General features: G+C 40.4%; 4 protein-coding genes and 1 long non-coding RNA gene across 5 annotated transcripts; 2 read left to right on the top strand and 3 right to left on the bottom strand.

Annotated features, from left to right (window-relative positions):
* Window positions 1-1,074: 1,074 nt before the first annotated feature.
* LOC135629068 (uncharacterized) lies at window positions 1,075-2,976 on the bottom strand. Its single transcript, XR_010493144.1, has 3 exons — window positions 2,844-2,976; window positions 1,585-2,703; window positions 1,075-1,216 (listed from the first exon to the last, which is right to left on the bottom strand). It is a non-coding gene; the product is annotated as an uncharacterized LOC135629068 (long non-coding RNA).
* On the top strand, window positions 2,942-5,920 carry LOC135629067 (guanine nucleotide-binding protein subunit gamma 4-like). Its single transcript, XM_065136217.1, has 5 exons — window positions 2,942-3,091; window positions 4,249-4,301; window positions 4,743-4,787; window positions 4,861-4,905; window positions 5,620-5,920. The coding sequence occupies exons 1-5, from the start codon at window positions 2,942-2,944 to the stop codon at window positions 5,897-5,899; spliced, it is 573 nt and encodes a 190-aa protein (XP_064992289.1). The 3' UTR covers window positions 5,900-5,920.
* Window positions 5,921-7,091: 1,171 nt separating this feature from the next.
* Window positions 7,092-13,516, bottom strand: LOC103991192 (SPX domain-containing protein 5). Its single transcript, XM_065136215.1, has 6 exons — window positions 13,106-13,516; window positions 12,911-13,043; window positions 11,935-12,842; window positions 11,706-11,814; window positions 7,887-8,616; window positions 7,092-7,812 (listed from the first exon to the last, which is right to left on the bottom strand). The coding sequence occupies exons 1-3, from the start codon at window positions 13,415-13,417 to the stop codon at window positions 12,469-12,471; spliced, it is 819 nt and encodes a 272-aa protein (XP_064992287.1). The 5' UTR covers window positions 13,418-13,516; the 3' UTR covers window positions 7,092-7,812; window positions 7,887-8,616; window positions 11,706-11,814; window positions 11,935-12,468.
* Window positions 7,329-7,775, bottom strand: LOC135629156 (uncharacterized). The gene has a single exon (XM_065136344.1). The coding sequence runs from the start codon at window positions 7,773-7,775 to the stop codon at window positions 7,329-7,331; it is 447 nt and encodes a 148-aa protein (XP_064992416.1).
* A 2,223-nt stretch (window positions 13,517-15,739) lies between the features above and the next one.
* Window positions 15,740-17,926, top strand: LOC103991210 (protein TIFY 10b). Its single transcript, XM_009410576.3, has 5 exons — window positions 15,740-16,020; window positions 16,257-16,467; window positions 17,006-17,283; window positions 17,362-17,419; window positions 17,520-17,926. The coding sequence occupies exons 1-5, from the start codon at window positions 15,864-15,866 to the stop codon at window positions 17,617-17,619; spliced, it is 804 nt and encodes a 267-aa protein (XP_009408851.2). The 5' UTR covers window positions 15,740-15,863; the 3' UTR covers window positions 17,620-17,926.
* Window positions 17,927-19,741: the final 1,815 nt, after the last annotated feature.

The raw sequence follows: 19,741 nt of genomic DNA, 5'->3' as shown, positions 1-19,741 counted from the left end.
AGAAATAACAAAGACCACCACCAAATAGCAGTGCCAGGATGGAGCCATTTCAACAATCACAATCAACAGCTTCCAGTCAACCATCTCAACCTGTGTAGTGGTGAACAAAATGTCCAAAACAATCCTTTGGTGCCAAACAGGATTCCCTGCCTGAGTCGACAGGAAGGAAGCGCAACTACTAGATTGAGGAAACCAAGATATCAATAGCAACATTTTGATCCTCAAAAAGTTATCATTAACAGTTTGCCATGCATGCATGTGTCCGACAGAATTCACCTTCTAGCCACATTCTCTACCATTTCTTCCATATGTTTCAGCATATCCTTTGAATAGATTCAATCCCTTTCAAGTTGCTTCGGAGACACGACAATCTGAGGGCTCCAAACTCTCCCTGTGTAAAGCTTCATAAACATATTTTCTTTGTTTGTCATGGGTTCCCTACAGACCAGCTTCATCTTAGTTAAGCACACAACATTGCAGCATACCGATTCTACAATAAAATGCATGAATCAATGAATCTATATCAGAAACCAAACTGGTGTGATATATTAACTGATTCGTTAACTTCAAGAACGTGAACCCAGGTCGTGATAGTAGACTCATCTAACACTACAAACTAACTCAAATCTCATCTTACTTTTGGTACAAGACTAAACTAGCGTGTCCTAACATCCCTCGCTTATAGTTTGATGTTCTCCTCGAAACCAAACATAGCAGAAAGTAAAATCTTAGTATGGTGTATTTAGATCATGACATGTCTCTTTTTGTCATGAGTAGTTCTTTACCACCGAGGTGCCATACCGTGCCCAATATACTTTCGTACTAAGGTCATTCATCATGGGCAATACTAGGTTCGGTACCATCCAACACAATTAACTTCATAAGCTTGTACCACTGATACTTATGCTCAAATTAACTGTAGTTGACTCAACTAGCCCTATAAACCAAATCAAATCTCAATACGTTAGATGTGAGACTAAACCTGAGTGTCCCAGTTCCCCAACTTATGTCCTATATAGATAGGATACATGGTATGAATGATTCGTACCACGACATAGACTTGCAGCTACCACCTTACACAAACATTCTTCATTCAGATAAAATGGATATAATCTTCAAAGTCTACAAACTCAACTATACTATCAGCAATTGCAATTGCAGATAAGATAGAACACAAACATTAACTCTCCACCTCAGCAAATCCAAATTGATCCGTCTGTAAACAAACAAACAAGAATTAAATGAAACAAAAAGTATAGCACACAAACTAAGCATCAAAAGGTTCAGCAAAATTCTGGTGAACAGCATGTGTACACCAATGTCAGGTTTGTTCATGAAGGCCAATAACAATGACATAGATAACAAGAACTTGTGATGAAACATGACCAAAACTAAACTCAAAAGCCTTGACATTATATGAAGCATATAATTCTATGTAGATGCTCATGACAAGAATCAGGTCCAAGCTTCAATATCGAAATTTATAGATCAGAAGCATATTCTACATCTAGAATGCAACCAACAATTTCAAGCACAATAAGTAATTAGATGTGCCAAGAATTCGATGTACTTGTCGAATCATACGAGTCAAGCAGTGAGCACGACAGCGCCACCGGCGGCCTTGATCTTCTTCTCGGCGATCTTCGACACCAACTTGGCCTTGACGACAACGGGGCAATCCGGGGGCAGCATCCCCTTGCCCAGCACCTTGAAGTACCCAAATTGGGTGACGTCAATCAAGGGGGCAGCATCCCCTTGCCCAGCATCCCCTCGTCATCGCGCCGCCGCTACCTTCGGGTTAGGGTTTCGGGAATGGGGAACACAACGGAACGAAGAGTAGTAGATTCCCAAAAGCGGGGTTGGTTTGGGGGGGGGGGCAACGGTATATGATGCTACCAAGGAGTTTACAGGCTTACGGTGGCCCAGTGGACCTGTTTAGCCCAATTGGCCTACTAAGGTTCAGAGTGGAATTGACAATTATTTATATGATAAATGATTTTTAAATACTAGCTAAAAATAAAAAAAAAATATACATACAAACATAAATAATATTTTCTAAACATCCCCGATTTTTTTTCTTTTCATTAACATAAGCCATCTCATTACCATCATCATTCTCCACAAGAAAAGGAGGATTGATTTCTAAATTTCAATAAACATAATATTTAAAAATAAAGAATGATATATTATTTTAGTTTTAAATATTTTAATTGCAAGAAAAGTAAGATTAGATTATCAAAGCCAACTCCACGTGGTACATTTTTAGCAGGTAAAAGAGGGGACAGTAAAATGTGGTGTAACTGAGAAAGTACATGTGGCAGCATCTTTATGGCCCTCCTTTAACTCAGACCCAGATGCAGAGGACGCAGCGCCATGTACGACTCAGGGATGAAGACCCCCAGGGCCCACCATTGACTAAATGCCTCTGCCACACACGTGTCCTCTTGTACTCGTACCCACTTGCTTCGCTGTCACCACCCCAACTACGCAGACCAAAATTAAGTTAAACTTATTTCTTTAAAGAAATTATTTATATTCTATCTAATTATTATTATTATTATTATTATTATTATTATTTTGTGCAGAACAACTGCTTTGGTGTTGCAGCAGTCTATGAGCTTTATTTGAAAAGCTGCAGCATTGTCCCCATGCTGCTGCAAAATCCACATGTCACCTGCACCCATCCCAAGTGATGAAGCCCCCCTGCCATATGATACAACCCATATATATATATATATATATATATATATATATATAAACACACGGGAGTAATAAAAACCGGAATGGGAGCGTGAATAGGCAATGGGAAACGAGAAACAGGAATCGCGAGAAACGGATCTTACCGCTCGTAACTTCCGGCTGCAACTCCCTCCGCATTTAAGCGAGACAGCGGTCCACGCTCGACCCGAAGTCGTGACGCTTCGCCGCCGACTCGAGACCGATGGCCGCGGCGGAGGCGTTGGAGGAGAAGCAGGCGGATGCTACGCAGGCTCCCCGGCCCCGGTCGCCGCGGCGGTACACGGACCTCTGCGGGCGCCACCGGCTGCAGGCGCGGGTCCAGCTCTTGAGTCGGGAGATCGGCTTCCTTGAGGTAAGACTCTGCTTCCCCGATCTCCAATGTCTCGATGCCGATGCGTGGAGATAGAAAGGGTGAGTTCACCGTGAGGCGTCTTTGGTTTATCCTGTGGTCCTCGGAATGATCCGTAGATGAGACCACCCTGGTACCTACCTCACATGAACTGGATGCACGTGAAGTGCAGTGGGAAATAGGACCAAGACATTGATCCACCTTTGCCTTTTTATTCGATCTAATTTTCATGTTGATCAACAGCCATTGTTCAAGCCTGAAGAAGAAATTTTATTCAGTAACAAGAACGAATGAGATTCAACTTTGTATATTACATACAATGTTAGGCTATTTGATCGCATTTTGTGATCTGGGAGGAAGTAATGGAGGAAAGAACAAAGTCTATGGACGAGCAACAGGAGCCCTGTTGCTAAGTACATAGTTCAGCAACTCTTTTCTCAGTGTACAAGACAACTTGAAGAACAGTATTACTGGGTAAAGAATTGCTGGTACTTAACCAAACAGAGGTGGGGGTAGTTTCTTTCCCCACCATTTTGTTTGTTGTCCATTTGTCCTCTGGGAAAGTTTAGTACACTTTAACAGTTCCTTTTACATGTTTTGCCTGAGTCCAATTGTTAATTGTCTCTGATATGTGAAGTATTTTTCTTTAGTGTGAAACATTTTGGATTCTGTTCTATGAAAATTTTATGAAGTTATTTTATGTTTTATTTCTAACTAATTTCAAGGAAGAACAAATGGAGTTTTTGCTTTGTTCTTCCTTAAGTAGAGCAATCTATCTTTTCCTTCTCAAGAAAAAAGAAATCAATCTGTTATCTTGGGTATATTACTCCATGATGGGGCTGTAGCTGTAATACTTGTTAGAAACTATGGGAAGGGCTCCTCACAGGTTGAAAATAAACAATTAGTACTTTTGGATTGTACAAAAAATACATCTTCTGTGCTTGGTTCTTCAACAATGCACTCCCATTCTTTGTGCTCTTCATATAAAACCAGCACAAGTCTTCTCATGGTATCTGGGTAATATTGTGAAACTCATGTAGCAATGACTATGGGTATTTATTTTACAATGTTTTTCTACCACTCAGATTTTCCTATGCAGATCTGTTCTGATTTCTTTTTCTTCTTTTTTTGATGAACTAATCAAGACTTGATTTGATCAGGAGGAGTTACAATCAGTTGAAGGGCTCCAACTTGTCTCTGTATGCTGCAAAGAGTATGTTATATTCAGCTTCTCTCTCTTAAACAAGTACAATTATGCAGATTGGTGATTGAGAGGGAAAACTAAACTTTGATAAGGAATCAATATATAAATCATTTGAGGCATATTGCTCCTATTCTTTTTTTTTAATGCAAGTAAATGTGCATTAAGAAGAACAAGATAGTTACATACAACACCAAAATTTCTGAAGATAAGAAAGTTTTACAGTAGTAATGAAAACAAATTTCAAGAAGAGCATTAATCTTACTGATTGCACCTCCAAGCTGATATGGAGAAATATTTCTCCTATTCAAGTCAGCTGATCTGCCACATGATTTAACAAATTCAAACTGAAAAGATCAGATACTAGTATAGGATTAGTCTCTTTGCAAAAGCCAACACTTTCTAACTATTTCCTACTTTTATAGCAAGTAATCATTGTCATGGTGTTGTCAGGGTTGATAAATATGTAGGGACAACTCCAGATCCTTTAATCCCAACGTAAGATACTTTGAACACACTCTTTATTTTGGAGATTCTTGCTAATATACTTACAGCATCCTTTGGTAATCAGATATAAGAAGAGACATAAGTCCTGCTGCTTCTCGAGGTGGCTCCGGTAATGTCTATTTCTTCCAAGTCCCTAACGAGAAGTGCATTTTCCTAACAAAAATTGTGTACCATCTTAAAAGCCTAACACTGGTAGTTCTGTACAAAGTTACTTTGTTTCCACTTCTTCTCCTCTAATTATTTCCTTTTAACATAAATTGACTTCTTTTAGTTCTGTGAAGTTATAGCAGTGTTTGAAAATGGTCTATGTAAAGAAGCAAAATCTGCTGACACACATGAAATCTCAAACTAAATAATTGTGTTCCTTATTATCTCTGGCTACTGGTATGCCTGCTATGTGATGCAATTGCTACTTCTCTTTCATTCTTCATTTATTTATAGGCTTTTGCTCAGTTTATAAAAATCTGAATAATGAGTTATCACACTTTTTTTTTCATGCACTACAAAGGAACAAAAAAATAAAAAACAAATGCATGCTCAAGTGCTATCATACTGTTTGAAGTATTACCTGGAGGGTAGAAATATGTACTTGCACATTCTTATGAGGTGAATATCTTACCATCATCTTCTCCCAGCATTATATTCAGCATATTGAGAATCCTTGCATAACAGTTGTTACTCTTTGCATGCTGATGTTGTCATTAGTGTCATCTTGCTTTCTGCCATAATGAGTGACCATCTACTCCTTCCACTAAGCACTTGGTCTTCCAAGTTGCTGCTTCATGTGGCTGAGATCTTAACAGAGGAGTTCATCTGTGGGCAGGGCAATGGTTTGCTTCAATGCGACATGCTTCACCGGTGGTTGCTCGAGCTGGCAGAACAGACCTTGTTGCACTCGTAGACCCAACGGGTCCTGCTCCTCTAGTGGTGGATACCCTAGCAGAAGCTGCTGCAGCGTTTCCTGCTCCAGATTGCGCTGTGTCATCCCAAGTCTCTCATGTCCTGGATATTCTTGTGGATGTGTCTGTTCTTGTTCCAACTGTACCAAGGTACGCCTTTGCCCTACATGTTTGTGTTGTATTAGCCACTGTGTATGTGAATAATAGATCACTTGATGTTCTTCAGTGTGCTGATTTCTTACTAAGTATTTGTACATCTCTTCTTTCTTTTGGTATCTTAATAATTGCAATTAATACAGAAACATGCCTAGTGAGCACTGCTTTTCCAATAAAAGAACAGGTAATTTCTCTCTGTTTCATACTTGGTTTATTCTGTTGCCTACTGAAAACAAAGGCAAATATCATGTTGATGGGATTCGAAAGGTAAAAGCTGTTCACAACACTTTCCATAATCTTAAGTGCTTGACAAAACTGGGATACCAACCTCACATACCTTCTCTATCATGAAGCCAGATGCATTATTATGTAGTAATTTCTGGTTATTCTGCATTAAATCAAGCTACCAATCATATGACAATATCCTAATAATTCTTGTTTCTGAAGTTGTGTGTGGCCTCATATTGTACTCTCTTTTATAGCTAAATCTGTGCATACTTTGGAGGGTGAGTCACACTAAACACCTCTGATATGTGAACTAGAAAGATTCACCTTCGAGACAGATAAGCTTGGCACCATTGAGAAGCATATTTTGACTAACCATTATGCTCTTTTTCTACCTATGAGGCCACATATGAGGTACACTTCAGCTATATTCTCTTTCGGTGATCTACTTTTAGAGGCTCTGTTGATTTGTTCTAAAGTATCCACTACCAGTTGATCTAATTGGTTTTTTAGAAGCATGAAATGGCAATGGGAACAAGAAGATATCTCATACTGACATCTTGTGTGTGTGTGTGTGTGTGTTTTTTTTCGTTACACTAAAATGGATTATCTATGTTTTTTTTTTTTCTCAACACAGCTTTCTATATTTTTCTACCGAGGTTTAGGACGAACATTAATAGTGTTGTAAATGATTATCGTTAGAAAGGGAAAAACAAGATATAAAAAGATGTGAAATGAAATAAATATTTTTTTATTAATCTTAATGATGATAAAAGAAAATAATTGGGACTTACGATCTTGTTGTTGTACATCAAAACGGATAATAGTAAAGAATTTTTAGTGAAGACATGTTTCAAAAAATAAAATTTAATTGGTCTTTATAAACTCAATTAGTGACACCTTCAACCAAAAAAGAAAAAAAAACACTTATTCTCACCTATATTTTCTTCACTATGTGTCTTCATAATCTCGACTACCAAAAACACAAAGCTGATTCCATTCTAATGATATAAAATGAGTCTTGAAGATGGAATTCTTCCATTCTCAGTGATTCTTTTCACTTCAAATGACAAGTAGTATGTATACTTGTGAAAGAAGAAAGACTCGTGCATAATCCAGCGGAAAATTTGTGCAATTTTTTTCGCATAACATAAAACTACTCTTGGAATCCTCGAGATTAAGCAACGAGTTTTACTCGTTGGAAATTGGAAACGCTCCCTTTCTGTTCTTCTTTCATTTTCTTTTGCTTTTCCTATGCGATTCGATTCTTATCCTCATCCGCCAAGCAAATAAAGGTCGGAAAGCCTCTCCGGGTCCGGGGCCCAACCATGGTTCGGGGGCTGCCCGGGGTCGACCGCACAGCCCGCGGTGAGTCGAGGTTCCGCCGGAGGAGCTGCCTCACGGCGGCGATCAGCTGCTCCGCCGGATCCACCGCTGCGGCCTCAGCCGAGCGGAAGCTTCGGCGGAAGCTTGCATGACGGCCCATGGCCTCCTCGAGCGAGATGAGGGGCCCGGAGCGGCGGATCTCGTCCTGGACGGCCTCGGCGCAGAGACCGCAGATCCACCGCCCGCCGTGCCGCTCCCGTACGCCGGCGATGTACGCCGGCGTGCACTCCTCCATGAGCCCGCAGCAGTCGCACGCCGCGAACTCCACCTCCACCGCCGCAGCGTCTCCCCCGTTTTTCACCGTCGCCGACATGACCGAGAACAAATCTAAAAGCACGCTTGGCCGAGATCTAAAAGAAAAGAAGCCCCGGATTATGATGTGCTCGATCTAGATCTACGAAGAAGGGAACGGAACTGCAAGTACCGAATTGGAAGGGGCAGGGCGGGCGATAGATATGATGATATGCAGGTGGGTGGTGGCTACAGCTCCGTCTCAGCAAAGGCGACCGCGTTGGTCGATTGCTTCTCTCTTTCGTCCCCACTCAAAGCGGCCGCCGATGGCACCTTCTTCTCTTCCTCTTGAACTTCAGAGGACGCCATCTCTCTTTCTCTCTCTCTCTCTCTCTCTCTCTCTCTCTGCTAAATCACTTGTTCTTGCAATTTAGGGTGAGGGCGCGTCGAGGGCATTTTATTTGGTGGCGAAGAGGGCGTGGGGAACGAGAGCGGGGCCGCAGCCGCGTCAGCAAGAATGGGATGGCATGACATGCCCTGCTCGCCTCGGAACGAGGCTTTCTCCCAACGCTACCCTTCTTTCCTACCTGTCCTCTGATTACTTAGCTGGAAGCATTCCCAATCAGAGAGCAGGTAGCCAGAAGGGCCCGTTAAGTGGTAGGTCTCCAATTCTTTGAAGGCGATTATCACGTCTCTGCGACGACAGTGCCAGCTGTCAGCCAACTCATCTCCGGCGACCACCACTACATGCCACCTCTGACGCTATCCCACCGGTGACACGATGGAGCGACGTAATCACGGTGCTACGTGTCGCGTTAAGGAATCCCGATGAGCAGCGCAAACGACTACTTTACCCTTCTATCTTTTGCTTGGGCCTGTCGTCCACGGATGAGCCACCTCATCGCACCCGTCAGCGTCCGAATCTGACGGCAGCAAGCAAGCAAGCAAGCAAGCACTTGACATGATAAATAATTAACTAAATAAACAAGAAAACTACTACTATTCCCTAATCCTTATGCGCCACAAAAACCAGTTGTAATCATGCCACCTCGATGAAATTAGTTTTCTATTTTTTTATTTTCTTATTGGCTATCCAAATATATTCCAATTTGCTACATCCGTTGACAGAATGAGATAGAAAAAGAAGGCATCTAATTCGGATTCAGTAATAACGCATTAGAACAGAAGGGTATGTTTGTCAACACAAAGACTAGTTATTGGTAGCACAATTGACAAAACGACCACATCCGATGCAGTACCCATTACGATTAACTAATGAAACATGAATTGATGATCCTTAATTGGGTGGGGCCATCGTGTACAATGGATACTCCTGTTGTCTACTATTGTACTTGATGGTTTGGACAGAGACGCAAGCAAGAGGCAACCCATCATTCATTCACCCACCAAAGAAAAGGAAAGCCACAACCACCTTCTGCCTATCAACTTGGGACTCCGAGCATGGCAATGTATCGATAACATGTAGATTTCCCGTCGACCCAACACAATCGAACCCCACTCAGTCATCTCATTAGCCTCAAATGCTAACATCACTGTTCCTGTAAATTCAACATCACAAGCATCTCAATTGCAACAAATAATAAGCTACCAAGATCTTGCTTCGAATAATATTACAATTTTGGATTTTATCAGTGTATAATAATTGGGAGATATCTAGACCCCCAAGTGTTTAGATTCACATCATATCGGCCTTGCCTTGCTAATCCATCAAAATGCACCTTCATAACCTAGTGTTTTGAAATCTGCCTACATCATTACCAATGTCAAGACTGTCCAAAGCGTGTATTGTAGTCTCTTAATTATCATACTACTGCAACAAATATATACCATCCATAACACCTCAACATAGTTCCTCCCGATCGTCAAGCGATAAGAAATATGTTGTCATTGTACGATAAGACCACCAAATCGGGGAATTCACCGGTCTCCAAGGTAAAAGCATCAATGATATCACGTATTTTGTTCAACAACTATATCAAATCAGGTAAGGATCATTAAGCATACTATTCCTTCCACTGGATTGTTACCCAGGTTGCTTAAAAGGGAACGGTGAATTATGGTTTTAAGCTTCATAGCAATGCACTCATGCCACGATTTATACAAGCCTAAAAGTTTTACTTTATGACGTTGGACAATTTTGTAAAGAATTTTGATGCTATATATGACCAGCATAAATTGATGGACTAATATGTCTTTAACAAAGGAATTCTGTAGGGCTTACCTATCAACTATTTATGTTTCTCTTGATCTTAGGAGTAGGGTGGTTCAATGTACTATCGTTTGAAAGGGTAAGGTATAGAAATATGGTTTTCATTTGTTGTTTGACATGTGTTCAAAAGACTGAAGTTTGAACTTTAAAGTTCATGAATCAATGGTGGCAATTGTTGTATGATTTCTTGTTCTTGTCATTGCTAACATCACAAAACACATCCCAAAACTTTTTATTTTTCGTGTTTCGCTTATTCAAAGGTACACAGACACAAAAAAACTTTAAAGCCAGCCATGGCTAAGAAATTGTCTTGGTTTTCGCCATTATGACCCATTGGGTGGACCTAAAAGTTCATTGACTCCAAATTTCTTAACTTGGATCAGAGGATTGACCAACCATGTGAATGACAATTCCACAAAAGTTGGTCATTCAGATAGTTCTTCTCATCAAGAATATAACATCACAAAACACATCCCAAAACTTTTTATTTTTCGTGTTTCGCTTATTCAAAGGTATACAGACACACAAAAAAACTTTAAGGCAGCCATGGCTAAGAAATTGTCTTGGTTTTCGCCATTATGATCCATTGGGTGGACCTAAAAGTTCATTCGACTCCAAATTTCTTAACTTGGATCAGAGGATTGACCAACCATGTGAATGGCAATTCCACAAAAGTTGGTCATTCAGATAGTTCTTCTCATCAAGAATATAACATCACAAAACACATCCCAAAACTTTTTATTTTTCGTGTTTCGCTTATTCAAAGGTATACAGACACACAAAAAAACTTTAAAGGCAGCCATGGCTAAGAAATTGTCTTGGTTTTCGCCATTATGATCCATTGGGTGGACCTAAAAGTTCATTCGACTCCAAATTTCTTAACTTGGATCAGAGGATTGACCAACCATGTGAATGGCAATTCCACAAAAGTTGTTCATTCAGATAGTTCTTCTCATCAAGAATATAACATCACAAAACACATCCCAAAACTTTTTATTTTTCGTGTTTCGCTTATTCAAAGGTATACAGACACACAAAAAAACTTTAAAGGCAGCCATGGCTAAGAAATTGTCTTGGTTTTCGCCATTATGATCCATTGGGTGGACCTAAAAGTTCATTCGACTCCAAATTTCTTAACTTGGATCAGAGGATTGACCAACCATGTGAATGTCAATTCCACAAAAGTTGTTCATTCAGATAGTTCTTCTCATCAAGAATATAACATCACAAAACACATCCCAAAACTTTTTATTTTTCGTGTTTCGCTTATTCAAAGGTATACAGACACACAAAAAAACTTTAAAGGCAGCCATGGCTAAGAAATTGTCTTGGTTTTCGCCATTATGATCCATTGGGTGGACCTAAAAGTTCATTCGACTCCAAATTTCTTAACTTGGATCAGAGGATTGACCAACCATGTGAATGGCAATTCCACAAAAGTTGTTCATTCAGATAGTTCTTCTCATCAATTCCTAATTGAACAAACTTCCCACTTCTTTGTTGGTGACACAATTACTTTGTCTAAAGTCATACCCACAAATTATTCATGCATCCTTTGTGTTTCTATACATTAGAGTCAGTAACACAGTGAGTTGGTGCCTTGTTGTGTATGCTCAGTTTAAGGTGGATAAATATTTACTTGATGATGGCAAGAGTTATAACGTTTGCAAAGAGAAAATGGAATGGTGCAATGAACTCTCTATATCATTGTGAAGAAAGGGGTGAGCAAGAAACCCTGACAACCTAATCTGTAATCAAAGAATCAGGGAGAGGAAGACTCACCGACACCTTCTTCTGAGTGGAAAGGCACACGAAATCCTTCCCTCGCACGCCGCTCGACGCGATCCCGTAGGCCAAACCCATGCTCCGTGCCGATCCCCTTAGGAAAACCCTGGAACCAGATGTAGGGCTCGCCATGGCTTACTTGGGAACAGCAAATTCGTAGGGCTCGACAAACACCGATCCCCTTAGGAAAACCCTAGAACCAGATGTAGGGCTCGCAATGGCTTACTTGGGAACAGAGAATTCGTAGGGCTCGACAAATGGGTGGCATACGGCGGTCGAAGCCGGCACCGATTCCACGGCTCTCCCTTCGGTTGGATGGTGGAGTTGCGCATTAGGGTTCGGCATTGGAGATCGGAGAGTGCGACGGCGACGACGACGACTGGAAATAGAAGAAGCATTAGAGATGTCTGTTTGCCTCTCCCGCCGCAAGAGCTCTATATGTTCTCAATCTCCTATTTTCTATTTATTTATCTTTTCTTTTTATTTCTTTCTTTCTTCACTTTATTCTCTTTTTTTTTTTCCTCAAATCGTTTCCTTTATAAATTTTATTTTCTTTATCATATATTCTATTTTTAATATTTCTATGTATTTATATTTTTAATATTTCTATTAGACACTTTAATAAAGATATATATATATATATATATAATTAATGGAAGGAGGATTCATTTGATGCAAACTGGTTGTTGATACATATCATGTCTATTGCACGTGACGACATGAACACATGAGATGGATGATGATGCACATCGAGCGAGCATCAAAGGATGGGAATGGGCGAAGGGAGCTGCAAGGAGTGTAGCAGATCAGCGTCCGGCAAGGTCAGAGGCGGCAGCGAGAAGTGACCATAAGTTGAGCTTCCCCTTCGCAGCTCTCGCATGGTCACCAGCGCAGCAACTGCGTTCCTGAACACTCTCTGCTCAACCATCATCACAGCTTCGTCTCGAGCTGCTGTTGCTGCTGCTGCTGCTGCTGCTGCAGGGAACATAGAGTCCATGGTGCTCTCGCAATCCTTCACCAGCTTCGAGATGAGGTCAGTGGTGAAGAAGGGCTGCTCCAACACCTTCTCGATGAAGGGCAACCTTAGCAGGCCTCCGGTTCGCTTGTCGTACTTCTTCAAGATCTTTGCGAGACCTGTGATGACAACAACTCCAGTGAAGCAGCTGCGCGTATAGCAGAGAAGAAGAGGTGGGTTCGAGGACCTGTGTAGTTGACGCTGCTGTAGTTCACCAGCAACACCATCTCGCCATGGAGATTGACCATCTCGGTTCCGATCCTTCCGTACTCTGCCGCCGCCGACGTCGCAGCTACCCTCTTGATCCTCTCCTGCAGCTCCTGCATGAACAGCATAGGAATCCTCAGATCATGTCATCCAAGAATTACTGTGATGATCGCACCATCTGCCGGATGATGAACTCCTCCTCCTGGTCGACGAAGAAGGCGTTGAACTTGTCGATCTCCGAGTCCAAGAGGCAGATGAACTCTGCCTCGGCTTTGGAAGATGGTTGGGTTGCAGAGATGAGCTTAACCAGCTTCTTGAGGTCCTTGTAGCACAGAAATTTGTCCCTCCACTCGGGCAGGCTTTCCTCAATCTGCCTCTTCAGCCTCTTTCCAAACTTCATCGCCCTCTCTCTCTCTCTCTCTCTCTCTCTCTCTCTCTCTCTTGAGCTGCCTGCATAAATGCGTAACGTGGTGACAGAAGTCACCATTTATAATCATCTCGAGAGCATTGGAAGAGTAGAGGGAGGAATATTTGGAAGCATATGCTAAGCTTGCTGGGCAGGGTAGAGAGAGATTAAGGGTAAAAAGACAAATGAAAGGAAGCCACGGAAGGAGGGTGAACTCAGATCATCCTCCGGTGCAACAGCATATTCCATCAGACAAAAGCTACTTAGTCTCACACTTACTGTGCTATTCCAATATGTTAAAGACGGACACTATCCATCCGCCCAAAGGGAATTTGTCTTGATGTGATTCATGTTAAAATATGATCAAATCTTATCATCATATCTTTTTCAAGCTCAAGTTAAAATATGATCAAATCTAAAGTGAAAGAAAAACATTATCTTGTCTTGTCTAGAGAGAGAGAGAGAGAGCATTGAACCCTTTCTTTATGATATTTAGGATCTGACACTGATCTGATGTGATGATTATCTTGGTTGATATTAACAATATTTATAGCAATTCCAAGATCATGTGCCACTGCATGAGTGGTACGAAGACCCTTGATGTGATCATCCACTGTATATTTTAAATATAAATTAATATTCAATATCATTTTTTTATATTATAGTTGAATCAGATATTATATTAGAAATGTTTACATGTTGATGGGTAACTAACATGAGCATTCAGTATTCGTGGTATGTTAATATTATTTTTTTAATTTCTAAATTTTCCTATAATATTTTTTAAAATTATAAGATTATCAAAATAATTTAGCAAAACACCAACATATTTTTTATGATTAGTAAGAAATTAATATTATTATTATTATCAAAATAAATGAGTAAGAAACTATTATTATTATTATTATTATTATTATTATTATTATCACTTACCTTTGCAACAAAATTTTTTTTTTCTATAAGATAAAATTTTATTTATTTATTTTCAAAAGATATTTTATATTTATTTTACATAATTATATTTTATATTTATTTTATATTTGGGTCATACAAAAATGTTTGTAAAATTATATATAGTTATTTTTATTTTATTTAAATAAAATATGTGTATTTAGTTTTAAATAAATATTAAAAAATCATATAATATTCAATAGACTTTTGAAATACGACTTTACTAAACAAACACCAATATCAATATATATTTTAAATGTAATTATTTATCAAACACTCGAAGCATTCCATAATTATATATTAACTCAAACTCTTTTCTTCGATAGTACACTAAAAATATAAATATGTTGACCGACAAAATCTGGCTCAAGAAGTTAATTATAATCGAGATTGTGGCTTAGTGTTGTGATTTTTCATGTTACCAATGATTTTTCTCAAGAGCGAAACTTCGCTTTTCTCAACGACGTTGGTCGCTGGCCAAATGTAAGAGCAAAGCTTTACTTTTCTCACTGTTCTGATACCAAAAAGAATAGAAGATAAGAACAATTATTGAAGAAGCGAAGAAGCTTTATTGAAGAAATGCTCATACAGTTGGAAAAATTTTATCTTCTATCAACGCTCTTTCTCCCCGACATAATCCGATAGCAACACAACATCTCCATCTCACTAAATTAAGCATTCAAAGGTGAACGATCAAAAGTGACGATGAATATGCCATGTTGCTTCAAACCATAGACTTCAAACTAATCAGACGCAAGCATCTCACCGACGACATCACATCAGTAACCAGTGGAGCATAAAGGTCCTTTCTCTCGAATCCATTAGGAATATGGCATCAGCATTATACTCCAATTATACATACTTGTCCAAATAAAACTAGTTTCTATTAATCTCCTTTTGAGAGCCTTCTAAGCCTCCATTTTATGAGGCCACAAATTTGTAGCCTAATCAGCATTAACAAAGCCTAATAAATAAATTAATGTCAAGAATAAGTTGGATCTTTCTTTTTTTTCTTCAAATTAAATAACAAAATCTATTACGATTTCAAAAGTCACCTTAACACAAAATTTTTGATATAAAACACAATACTCGCTCTATGATATATTAGTTTATATTCAAATCAAATGTGTAAGGAGATTTGAGCTAATTTACATATAGTTTTCTTTTGTAATTGATATGATTGATCTATTATTGATCAATCGTATCAATTACGGAGCAAGATGTCTTTGGTCCGTGACAGGCCCAGTAAGGGCCCAAGTCAGCCCAAAACGATATGTACCTTTTCCTACAAATAACAAGAGTTAAGGGGCTTATATGTAAAATGAAGTCAATACAGCTAACCTCTTCGGCTACCGCGGTTTCCCGTCGCTTCAAAGGATCACGTGCTTTATATCCGCCTCCTGTTCCATGTGCACACTTACTTCGATGTATATATAAGACATGGCGAAGGTTGTGTGAAGGCAAAACGAAGGCGGGAGGAAAGGCGGCGGTGACCTTATCACCAACCAATAGAAGAGAAGAGGGGGAAAAAAGGAAGACCTTTAAAGTGGAGCTTCGGAGGCGTGGAAAGGAAGACATGGATGCCGCGATGGGGCGGACGCAAGGGAGGTCCGGGGAGAAGTCTAACTTCGCTGTCGTCTGCAGCCTCCTCAGCCAGTACATCAAGGAGAAGGGCAGCGTCGTCGCCGACTTGGGCCTCGGCGTGCCACCACCGCCTCTGGACGCGCCTAAAGGTGAGAGCTTTCCCCTTGTTTACCTCTCTTCGCTTCAGACGGTTTATGTCAGAAATTTCTCCTTTTGATGAGGGTTTCCAGCTGATATCTTCGATCATCGGGGGTAGATTGGAAATCCCGACCACTGAAGATGAATCGAGCAGAAATTGCCATTTCTTCCTTCAGATTTCCCCTCCCGGAGAACCCTTTCTGATCCAGAGTCGCTGATCCTTGTTTGAATCTTTGTTAATTTGTAGGTAAATCTGAAGCGTTCCGGCCTCCTCCGACCACCATGATGTTGTTGCCCGGCGCGGACGTATCGGGCGGCGAGGGAGAAGGGGAGAGGACGGGCGAAGAGGAGCTCCGTGTGGACACAATGGAGCTGTTCCCGCAGCGTGCCGGTTTCGGGCCTTCCTCCGTCACGGCTTTGGCGGCGGACGGGAAACTCGGCGACGCATCCGATGTCAGGTCTGCATCCCAAACCGTATCCCGCAGAAAACGTTTTTGCCTGACGGAAACATCCACAAGAACCAAGAATAAGTCGTTTTATTAGCATTTCTGTTTTCCGTTTTCTATGTGTTTAGAAACATAAACACCGAAGACCAAACATGCTATTCACATGCTTCAAAACAATAGCAATTTTGGATGGTGGAGGAGGCAAACAACAGGTCTTGCCCTCCTATTTGTGTTTCCTGTTTTAGGAATTTTCACAAGCACAAGAATTTTCACAAGTCTCAACTATCTTGGATGAGTTATATGGATCTTTTGTCGCGCATCCAGAAAAAAAAAAAATTAATTAAGTTTAGAACACTTAAATCTTTTTCTCTATCTCTCTTCGTACGACGAGCATTAATTATTTCATTTCTTTTGACTGTCGCATCCAGAACAAGTTAACAATTACGGATAATTGTATGTTCTTATGGAAGACAGCAACTGTGTACTTCTGGAAGCAACATCAAGCACTGTGTCTCTAATGTTCTTTCATGGGATTATGGGATTCTTGCAGGGAACCAAAAAGGGCACAGTTGACAATCTTCTATGGTGATAAAGTCCTGGTTTTTGACAGTTTTCCATCTGATAAGGTGAAGAACCTGATGCAATTAGCAAGCAAGGTGACTTCCACCATGCAAAACTCCTGCTATGTGGAACCTTCATCATCAGCTTTGGCAGCTGCAGTCGTGGATCATACTACTAATTTGTCCGATCAAGAGACCAAGTTCACGACTTCTTCTGTGAGCAATTCAGTCGCTGCTCACAGCGATCTGGAAAGAACAGCGCAATCTGGTAATAAGACTCTTCTTCAGCTTGGTTTGTAGAGTTGGTTCCTGTTGGTGCTTATTGTTTGTGCTGGTTGGAATGCAGATCTTCCCATAGCTAGAAAATCTTCGCTCCAGCGGTTCCTCGAGAAGAGAAAGGATCGGTAGGTGGAACTCACTCATGTCGTTCGCTAACCTGTAAATGAGTTCAATGTTACAAATGGTAATACTAGTTTTCTTACGTGAATATTGAAATATTCACAGGATCAGTGCGAAGTCACCTTATCAAGTTACTGGTTCCTCTGAATCACCTGCTCCTGTGAAGCCAGAAGATGGCAAACCATGGCTTGGCTTGGGTCAGTAGAACTGGAAATGCAGACTTGGCCTAAACTTAAAAAGAGGAGCAAATAACCATACGTTGATGTACTAGGCAAAGACCTGCTTGCTGTTCTGATCTCTCTGAAGAGGAAGAGGAGTACTGCAATTTTTAGGACGGACAAGCACAAGAATTTGGCTTTTGAGGGTTCAGAAGTTGTAATGTTGTCATGTTGGTGAGAAAGGGGATTCTGTCTTTGTAGGCAAACTCATGGCTGTCATATGGAACCCAAGATGAAAGTGTAGCAAGCATCTGTGTTACTAATTGCAGATGATCAACTTACCTTTTATGTCTATTGTTGGCAATTTGGATTGTTCTTGATAAGTAATGAGTGTTTGATAGGAGAATTCTCCAATGTACAGATTTTGTGATATCAGAAAGCATCAGGTTGGTTCTTGTGAACCTTCAGAACAGAAACATGAAGATGTGCTTTACACAACAACAATCTGATTTATATCAACCTCCCATCTCTTTTCTTGGCTAAATCATGCAAACTCCCTCCCTCTTGGCAAATGGGACATCAAGGAAGAGAAGATGACCCTACTGATCCCTGATACATGATTAAGCTTGAAAAAGTAGTAAGCTTATGTTGAGTCATCCCAATCAAGTTCTCACACAATTTGATCTCCAACATAAGGATAGACTCTCAATCTACTCGCTCTAGTGATGTTGATATAAAAGAAAGAAGCCACTCATCAACTCATAAGGGTTAGAAGCGATTGTCTACCAGAAACTCCTCTTGTAGATTTTTAGTGTACAGCAGACATAGACCGTGCACCTAACCTTCAACCACTGAGGCAGAATGATGACCCAAACAAACACAATCCAAATCACAGCTAAATTGTATGGCTTCATAAAGGTGTTCAATGATGCATTATGGTCGGTCGCTTGACATAAATAAGACCAAGTGCAGAAGAAGCATTTGTCGTAATGAAGGTTTCAGATGGACCCAGCCAAAGTCATGCCTTGAAACGGAAGTTAAATCTAGTGACATCAAGAGGCCTCAAGAGATAGGCATGCTCCTGGAAAGGAGTTCATGGAATGAATGATTCAGGGACATGAAGATGGGGGAAGAACAAGATTTCTAAGGATTAGGAAAGTGACAGGGACATGAAGGTGGCCTTACACTCGTTGTTTAGTGCCCCACCTGCACGAGGTGCAGAACCGAAGACAGAGACTGGTGGGGGGAGAGGGTCAAACTTACAGCTAGGTTTTCAGATTCAGTAGGTGTACTTCCTTTTTCTGAAATGATATTATGGAGCTGTCAAATGCCTTTTCTTGCATTTGAATGGGTCCATCACACAAGGGTCACAGTTACTTTAATCACAAGTGGCCACCCAATTTGATCACCATGGGCCAGATTTTTGGCAGCACTCTTGTGTAGCCAACTTGCGTTGCAAGTTTGACTGGTCCTCTCTAATTGTGTATGGAGAATTACAACTTCCAATTAGCTCTGTGACCAGGAATTCATCCTGTCATGCTCACATTTCAACCATTAGTTTGTGCTGGGGCTGGCTTACCAGTATGAGTTCCACCCACCGGCCATATTTCCAATACCTCTATCCTCAGTGGACAACTGAGTTGTGACAAAAGAACATCATATACGTAAAGCTTAAAAATCCAACCACAAATCTAAAGCACTACATAAATGGCCAGGAGATGATACATCGCATGAAATCCCCCATTCAGGAAAACATTTTGAAAGAACCTTCTATTTTATTTTACCTTTTCATCGAGGAGGTGTCCTTGTTGGAATAATTTATGATCCTGTATGTTGACTAATAAAGTTGGTTGACCAAGCAGAATTATCACCAGTAAACTTTGGTGGCAACCATTGGGAACCTCATGTGGATGACATTTTACTAGTTACTCACAGTTGCAACAGCTACAAAAGACTATTCTTTAATTTTAAGGCAAACAAAAAGATGCAGTTAATAAACATGCATTTATTAATATGAAATGCAATGTGGCCTGATACCTTGAAAATAATGTGGATGACACAAGACACAGCAAACCTCAATCAGAGCTTTTGTTGCAGCATAATAATTTCTTTGATCATGATCATTCTCTGATGAATATCAGCTTGATATAATATTTATTCCTGATGCAC

The sequence above is a fragment of the Musa acuminata genome, chromosome BXJ3-1 (genome assembly GCF_036884655.1).
Source record: "Musa acuminata AAA Group cultivar baxijiao chromosome BXJ3-1, Cavendish_Baxijiao_AAA, whole genome shotgun sequence".
Classification (NCBI taxonomy): Eukaryota; Viridiplantae; Streptophyta; class Magnoliopsida; order Zingiberales; family Musaceae; genus Musa; species Musa acuminata.
The sequence above is the reverse complement of the archived record's forward strand: the minus strand, read 5'-3'. Positions and strand labels throughout refer to the sequence as shown.

What these genes read in the sequence shown, in the direction of transcription:
- LOC103991210 (XM_009410576.3), top strand. Translation starts at nt 15,864, where the DNA reads ATGGATGCCGCGATGGGGCGGACGCAAGGGAGGTCCGGGGAGAAGTCT. An exon ending in GGCGACGCATCCGATGTCAG is followed by an intron (nt 16,468 to 17,005) that starts GTCTGCATCCCA and finishes GGATTCTTGCAG; the next exon opens with GGAACCAAAAAGGGCACAGT. An exon ending in CTCGAGAAGAGAAAGGATCG is followed by an intron (nt 17,420 to 17,519) that starts GTAGGTGGAACT and finishes AAATATTCACAG; the next exon opens with GATCAGTGCGAAGTCACCTT.
- LOC103991192 (XM_065136215.1), bottom strand. Translation starts at nt 13,417, where the DNA reads ATGGTGACTTCTGTCACCACGTTACGCATTTATGCAGGCAGCTCAAGA. An exon ending in AGTTCATCATCCGGCAGATG is followed by an intron (nt 13,044 to 13,105) that starts GTGCGATCATCA and finishes CTGTTCATGCAG; the next exon opens with GAGCTGCAGGAGAGGATCAA. An exon ending in CAGCAGCGTCAACTACACAG is followed by an intron (nt 12,843 to 12,910) that starts GTCCTCGAACCC and finishes TTGTCATCACAG; the next exon opens with GTCTCGCAAAGATCTTGAAG.
- LOC135629156 (XM_065136344.1), bottom strand. Translation starts at nt 7,775, where the DNA reads ATGTCGGCGACGGTGAAAAACGGGGGAGACGCTGCGGCGGTGGAGGTG.
- LOC135629067 (XM_065136217.1), top strand. Translation starts at nt 2,942, where the DNA reads ATGGCCGCGGCGGAGGCGTTGGAGGAGAAGCAGGCGGATGCTACGCAG. An exon ending in GGGAGATCGGCTTCCTTGAG is followed by an intron (nt 3,092 to 4,248) that starts GTAAGACTCTGC and finishes TGATTTGATCAG; the next exon opens with GAGGAGTTACAATCAGTTGA. An exon ending in TGCTTCTCGAGGTGGCTCCG is followed by an intron (nt 4,906 to 5,619) that starts GTAATGTCTATT and finishes ATCTGTGGGCAG; the next exon opens with GGCAATGGTTTGCTTCAATG.